Source organism: Parasteatoda tepidariorum, chromosome 5, assembly GCF_982258835.1.
Source record: "Parasteatoda tepidariorum strain Cologne lab strain chromosome 5, Ptep-v5.0, whole genome shotgun sequence".
Taxonomy (NCBI): Eukaryota; Metazoa; Arthropoda; class Arachnida; order Araneae; family Theridiidae; genus Parasteatoda; species Parasteatoda tepidariorum.
In genome coordinates this window covers 79,821,546-79,829,450 of record NC_141759.1, presented here as the reverse complement: position 1 = coordinate 79,829,450, position 7,905 = coordinate 79,821,546, and the positions used below count along the sequence as shown (strand labels likewise).

General features: G+C 31.0%; 2 protein-coding genes across 5 annotated transcripts in view; one reads left to right on the top strand and one right to left on the bottom strand.

Moving 5' to 3' along the window:
• Nucleotides 1–7,905, top strand: part of LOC107448544 (bile acid-sensitive ion channel-like) — a 109,607-nt gene that overhangs the window by 34,174 nt on the left and 67,528 nt on the right. The gene's annotated exons all lie outside the window — the stretch shown is intronic.
• Nucleotides 5,997–7,905, bottom strand: part of LOC107448543 (uncharacterized) — a 110,672-nt gene continuing 108,763 nt past the window's right edge. For all 4 annotated transcript variants that reach the window (XR_015433804.1, XM_087164385.1, XM_087164384.1 and 1 more), the window contains one exon: nt 5,997–6,157. Coding sequence is in view for 3 of the 4 variants with exons in the window: in XM_087164385.1 (XP_087020511.1) it covers nt 6,026–6,157 (132 nt within the window). In the remaining variant the exon portion in view is untranslated. The remainder of the gene's footprint in view (nt 6,158–7,905) is intronic.

Genomic DNA, 7,905 nt, shown 5'->3' with positions numbered 1-7,905 from the left:
GATCTTACTTTCAGTTAGTGATATCTATTAGATATTGATGATAGTAGATATTGATGCTTATAGATTTTCATTCAACAAACTAACGAATTCCAAACTATTTTTTTTCACAAAAATATTCATTCCAAGCATATACGGGTGACAACACATGGAAACACTTTGGAAACATGACAATTCGGACCGAAAAATTTCTTTAAATTTAAAGTCTTCAAAATAATCTAAATTCTTTTTCTGCAAACTTATTTGGTTACATTAATAATATCTTAAAGACAGCAGTGTAGTTTATTGGCATTTTCCCAAGAAAAAAAAATGGAAATTCACCAAATCTTGAATGCCTGGAAAATGACATGTTAGCTTAGTAGTTTAAAAAACAGTCACTTTAAGCTAATAGTAAGCAACTCAACTTAAACCGTTATGTCAGATGATCCATAAATTGGGTTAAATTAATTCTTTTTATCCACTGTAGAAAGAATCATAAATGTTTTTGTTGCTGATATGTACAGAATAAAATTGTGTATAATAATTAATCATTAAATAAATAAATAACTTTGATTACATTCAAGCATATTACAATCATACATAAACTTGGTATTAGGTAAATATTTGCTTTCCCTCCTTATAGAATACTGTTTAAAAAATTTTCTGGTAACACTTCAATGTCCTGGCATTCATAAGCCAGGAAGATGGCAGACAGGATAATGACAAATTTGCCATTTTGTAGCATTTAACTTTAATTTAATTTAACATTTCAGCCTGAGACGTTTACATTCCGCAGAAAACAATAGGATTTCTTGAAATAACTCGGATAAATCTATGTAGTTTATGCTATTAATGATTTCAAGAAGCCAGGAAAATGACAACATATAAACCTACTCACCTTAAAAAAATTTTTGAAATGGATTTTGAACCAGAAAGTTGGTTCTTTATTCATGCAGCAAGATGTTCAGATAGGATGGCATCTAATTAATCCATTAACATATGATATTAAATGCTGGAGCTATCTATTTTGGTCATAAATCACTAAATAAAAGTAGCCAGGCAAATGACAGATTTTCATGTGACAAACAAATTCTTTACAGAAAAAATTATTTCAGACGGAGTTTTTGTAAAAAATATCCTCTGCGTATATTTTAGAAATGCTTACAACGGTTGAGATAAAAAAAAATTAGATACTGAAAAATTTATGCGATCTTTTGAAGCTAGTTATTATTGGAAATATTGTTTGTGACATACCAGAAACACGACATTTTGAAATTCAATTAAATTTTATAAATATACAAAACAGTGGATGATAGTACAAGGTCATTTTGAAATGCTAACAGTAATGCTATTTATTAAAATTTCCAAAAAAAGTTCTTTTAGTTGTATAGTATTAGATCTTGCAGCAAGAGTCTGTAAATTGTCATATTTCGTGAGAATCACCCTTACTTTCCTTCAATTCTTTTCTAGAACTTTTACACAGTTATAAGTTAAATTGCTTTATAACTAAACCTTTCTAAAAAAAGGAAGAGCTTAGATAGATCTTCCTTTCTCTAGATGTTTTATTGCTGATAAACTACTGGCATGATAGTGGGGATAAACAGTCAGTTGAATTTCTATTGTTTCGAGATTTAAAATCATGTATTCAAAAATCAAGAAATATAGAGATTAAAAAGTCTTGTTATACAAGTGACACTTGTTTTAAATTTTTAACTCATATATGTTTGTATATTAAGATTTTAGGTCTTTTGAGGCATTTTTTAAAATTTTACAGATATAAGTATCGATGGGAATTTTTTTTAATCCAAAAATCATTTTATGTTTAGAACAACATATGATAACATTGTAAATTTTTAAAAAAAGTGCTTTTATAACTTATGTTTGTCTGCGCCTTTGTTTCCATATCCCACATATTTACTTCAGTACATAAACTATAATCTTAGTAAGCTTTAAGTTAGTATTGGATTTCCTCACAGAATTTTGCCTGCCTCTTTTATCTGTTAAATTAAAAAAAAGAACAATTTGTTACGAAACTGTTTTGATAGCAACACACTTCGCAATAATGAGAGATACATTTTTTTTTTCAATATTGCATGTGAATAATTTAACGAAGAGGAATGAAATACTTCATAAAATGGTCCAAAATTATTAGCTATCAGTAAGAGATAACAAAGTGCGAATGTATTTTAACAATGTATGTAGAAATGGATTAAAGCAATAGATTATTGTATTTTCAATATTGCCAGCGAACTCTTCGGCCGCTTGCTGAGAAACCAACCAATTAATAATTTCAAACTGTAGAAAAAGCATTATAAAAATGATTGTTTTCTTTCGTGAGTTTCTGGAGTACATTCGGACAAGCGGACATATTTTTCACTTTTATATAAAAAGAAATAAATAATATTTTGAACCAAAGTAAGATTTTATTTTATGTCAGAGCCGACCCTATTGTGAGTTTACGACAATCAAAGTTCAACTCCGTAGCCCGATTAAATAAAAATTATTATTTTTTTGTTGATTTTGTATTACTGTCAAAATGACCACAATGGTGTTTCTAAGAAGGATTTATTATATAATTTATAAATAAAGGTTCATAATATAGTTAAAGGTAATATAATTTAAGGTTTATAATGTATTTAAAGGTTAAATAAAGGTATAAAACTAATATAATTAATAGTTTTATTTCGGTCCTCCAAGTGATCTACCGCAAGTCTTTTTAGACAATGCTAGCCTTAAAAATGAACTTCTTTTTACGATTTTATTTGCATACTCTGAATTAAAAAAGCTAAAAGATTTAACTAATTTTCAAAATAGAAAACAACACGCAGTTGTATAGTTTTCAAAATCAAAATCTACATGTAGTTTTGAACATTATGTATGACATATTTCTCATGCTTCATCAATGTAATTTAATATACTTTCACGATTGTAACTTGATATGTTGATAAATGTATGAATATACATTTTAAAGAACCGTTTAGTTTAGAAAACTGAAAATGAAAATACATAGAAAAAATATATGGAAAGTTAAACTTCAATAGAAAAAAAAACATACTATGAGAAAAAATATTTTGCCGAGAAAAAGAAGAATGCAAAAATCATCATAAATACTCTTTTTAATTTCAAATAAATTATTTTGCAATACTAAAAAAAAAATTAAATGGCATGCTTTACGAGAGAAAGCTTAAAGTCAATTTTGCTAAAAAACCATCTTTCGAAATGAAGCCTGCAAAAATATATGCATAATGTTAAACATATTTTCCTATCATTATTTCATAGTTGGAAAATGAAGAGAAAAAATAACTTTCGTTTTGAATTATATAAAGTATTAATGAAAATTATCTCGTTTTTTATTTCTCGAAGTATCAATTTTTTCTCGAAGTATTGTCTCGTTTTATCACGCTGATTCTGACAATGATAGCAGCTATTTAAACAGTGCCCCGTGTTTTTATTATAACCGATTTAATACATTTGAAAAGAAGAAATATTATTATTTTTCCATTAAAAATTAATTTTAGGAGCATATTTTCCTTACGTTTTATTTCATGGTACTCCACTTATTTAGAAAAAAAAACATTACATTATAAAATTATATTATACATTATTCCTTTTATGTATTTTTTACGTATTAGAGTTCCTGCTATCTAACTTCATATTTAAATTTACCGGCTGTCAAATATGACTAAAACAAAACGAAACAAACATATTTCCATAGACTTAACATTTAATGATCGATGAGGTATTTTTATCTGTAGTCTTATAACTTCAAGTAAATATTATTTTTCTTTGCTTTTAAAATTAGTCTCGTCTGTTCAAAGTATCTACACGGAGAAAAAATTTCTAGTAAAATTACAGCAATGAATGGTTGGAACATTTCTGATGAGAAATCGCAATTCTGCAGTAAAAATTACAAAACTGAAACAAAAATTAAGCCGAAGACATGGTTTTTATGCCAACCCTTAATGCATTATGATAAAATTACCAAACTTTTCCACATAAACCAAACTTTATCGCGTTTTACGAAACCAAATTTTAGTATCAATTTTAGCAAAATTATCACCAAAGCACTTGGATAAAAATTTTACTGTTCCCACTCAGCTAGAAACAAGAAAAATTGTAACTTTCTCTGGTAATTTCGACCATACTTTTTTTTCTCAGTGAATACATATATATACAGTTAAAAAATAATTTATTTTGCAAAATAATTTGATATAAAAATTTTTATAGCTATACTCGTCACTTTTTATGAAGTTATTTATCCAAGACAAAATTCTTGATGGGATCATCAAGATATTTTGATGGTATATGTTGGTTTCTTGATGGCCCAGCACTATTTAGTGGTAAACATCATCCAGCGATTCTCACCATGTGGTAATGGATTTCGATGGACCAGCAACAAACTTCCATCATTTCATGTTTTAAGATGATATTTTATGGTCTATCAACATGTTATATTAGAAAACCTTTGACCAAGAAATTCCCTAATCTGATCCAAACCGTTGCCAATAGCCCATTTTGTAGCTCTAGTGCGATGTAAATGAACTAAACAACAACAACACAATTGAGATTTCATTATTTTTTTAATTTCTTCAAGATTTCGTCCACTTCAATTTTTTTTAAAATAATTTTAAGCAATGGTGCTTTTATGGCAGAGCAGATTTGTGTTTATATTAGACACATTTTTCAAATATTGCATGCAAATAACTCAACGTACAGAGATATTGCTAAGATACAAGATATTGAAATGCTACAAGGTATTGAAATATTGCAAAATAATCCAAAATGTCTTAGCAATCTGTAACAAAAGCATTGCACCAATCGAAGATGCCATTTAGAAGATGATTTGGAAAGTTAATCTGCTCAATCAGTTTCAACACAGAAATAATGGATTTTCGATATTGGTTCCAAACTACACGACGCTTTTAAGTGGTGATTGTTACATACCACCCCAGAAACATTTGCGAATTGTAGAAATTAAAACTCAGTCTAAGTCAGTGCTCTCGTTCACGAGTTATTAGCATCCATACGGACACACTCGCGTTTTTACAGTGTATAAAATAGGGCAATTTTTTTAATGGAAATTTGTAACAATTCTGAGAAAATTTAAAAAATTAAATCAGTTTTATTTTCAATAAGAAGCTAATGCATGGTGTAGTGACTTGAAACAAAAAACTTGTAAATCATTCCTGATTTCCTTTTTTAATTAACATTATTTTTCAATGGCGTAACAGTCATTGTGTGATAATAACAGATGTATATGTTATCGTCAATGAAAGAATTAAAAAAAAGTCTATTTTCAATGTTTTTTTTTTGTCGTATGTCTGTTTAGGCAGAGGGCGTGCGATTGCTCTTGTTTTTTTCAGTGGTGCCATCTATGACCAAGAATTCGACTTCTGTCACACCATTCATTCAGCCACAAACCAGTTTATAGGGCTGGTCACATTCACACCCACAAAGGAGAACGGACATAGAACAGAGAGAGAGAGAGAAACATCCATGCCTTGCCCGGGATTCGAACCCAGAACCTTTCTGATACAAGAACAGTTCCCTGCGCTCTACACAGGCCGGTCGGCATTTTCACTGGTGAATGTCAACAATCACATAGTCGCTATGGTGAAAGCCGGAAATATTTGTTATATCCAATTTGATATTAATTTATTCATTGATATTATTATATTTATTCGATATTTTAATATCTGCCGAGGATAGGTAAGGAGAAACATCAGTACTCAAAGTACCAGTAAGATGCATACTGGGCAGTGGCATTTGTCCCTAAAAACATTGATGTAGGGCATACCGGGCAAATGTATACCGGGCAGAGGCATTGAACCTTAAAAAACATTGATGTGTACAAGGCCTTTGCATACCTGGGAGTGGCACTTAACTAGACCGAGTATATATTTCAAACATTTACCAAAGCGACTATGTTATAGTCAACATTCACCGGTGGAAGTCAACAACCACTTATTTCTGTCATTCCTAGTAACACATAAAATTTAAGGTAATGATTAGACATAGAATAGTACTGTAGCCATGTTTTATTATGCAGCTAATGCTTCTCAAGTTTAAAAAAATAACGAAACAATATGACTATTGAGTCAAAGAAGTCACAAATACAAAATATGCTGATTCCTAGCCAAAGTCCAAGATAGCCTCCAATGAAACTGAAGAGTTCTATTTCCTGAAAAAAAGGAATTAAATTTAATCATCTCGCACTAAAATAATTCGAAGCTGAACTGAAGCTTCATCGTTGGCACTATTTAGTCAACCAATCCTATTAATAATTAATGCTAATATAGTTGCTATAGTTCTCCTTATCACTATAACTTTTAGCACTACTCTACTCTACAACTATTTTTAAAATTAAATCTTTAGAAAAAGAATATATTGTGTAGAAAATCTAGCACACACTGAGTGTGACTATTTAGAGCGAAAATGGTTAAGCGTACGAAGACAACGCGATTTGTGAAATATTTATATACATTAATTATCCCTATATTATCCCTGGTAGGGAAATATAGTCGAGAGAGGGTAGAACTGGGTAAGACCGGGGGCCTCAATTTTAGCGAAATTGGCCTTTTTTTAAAATGTTTTTCAGCGGTCAATAGTCTAATTCCACTTTGTTAGTCAAGAAGAAGGACCAAGGAACTAAAATCCACCCCATCTGTCCTAAATGCCATCAACACCGGGCTTCCGCCGATCACATCCTGGACTGTCTCCTCTGGGAAGACATTTACTCTACTCCTCTTTTGGTATTTGATTTTCTTCAGGTCAACGGATTCATAGATCTGGTCTGACTTCGTCAGGCCAGAAGAGGATAAGCAACAACAACAACAGAAGAAGGACCTGCCATATTGGCATATTGTTGCTGATTGATTCACGACGTCTGTGTTGATAAGTTTGTTTTACTATATCAATTCTCTAAAGTTCTCTTGTTTTTTAGCTATTCTTATTTATTGGTCATTAAAGATAAAAAAAAAAAATTGGTTCAGATTTTTGCACGTTTACTAAAGATTCACACCCCAACAACAAACAATAATGCTTTAGCCCGATAAGTAACACTGTTTTGCTTCGTATCGATAACCCCCACCAGTCGGGTTACGGGGTACTATAGTTTGTCTAATGTCAGAACTTCCTTAGCCATTCATCTGGACCAATGGCGGTCACTATGGTAGCGTGGTATAACTGTGTCAAGTAGGAGTGTTGAGTCATTACTTAGGACAGGATTTGGCTCCGGTCGGTAAAAGAAAAGGAATGTTCTTCTGTGTTAGTTTCAGAGTGAAGAAGAGCTACCCTGCCTAAAATGTGCAATTCTTGTTTTCATAGCAGCAGACGGCCTCAGACTTTGCCGCGGGGGGAGTTCTTATAGTAGAATAACTATATCCGGTTCGACGACAGCCCCTTATGATGTATGTCTACGTTTGGCCCACTAAAGCTGCAGTGAAGCAGTGGAAGAAGATAACTAAATCCAAGGCAAAACAAACGTTTTATAAGCTCCATGACACAATTTATTGTAGGGTTCTATAATCAAAGCACGTAAGACCTTATTTTCCTATTATGTTGAGTATTTGAGGACCCTTTACACAACTGAAGTTTTTTATATAGGTTTAAAAATCAAACTTTTACCACATTTTATTGATCGTTAAGTTTTATTCAGTGTTATTTGCATTGGATTTTAGATCGTTAACCCCAGTAATCAAAATTTATGACACCATATTGTTTATCGCGAAATAAAATTTATCGGCAATCAAAATTTCGCTGTCTTTTCGAGTAGTTAGAGTATTCAAATTTCAACTGGAGCTTTAAGGCTAATGTCAACAAATCGTTATTCCTGAAATGGTTCATAGAAAATTTATCGCTTAAAGATTTCGATATTTTTTCTGGCTGAAACCAAGCTGCAGGTCCGAAACGATAACTTAAATAGAATGC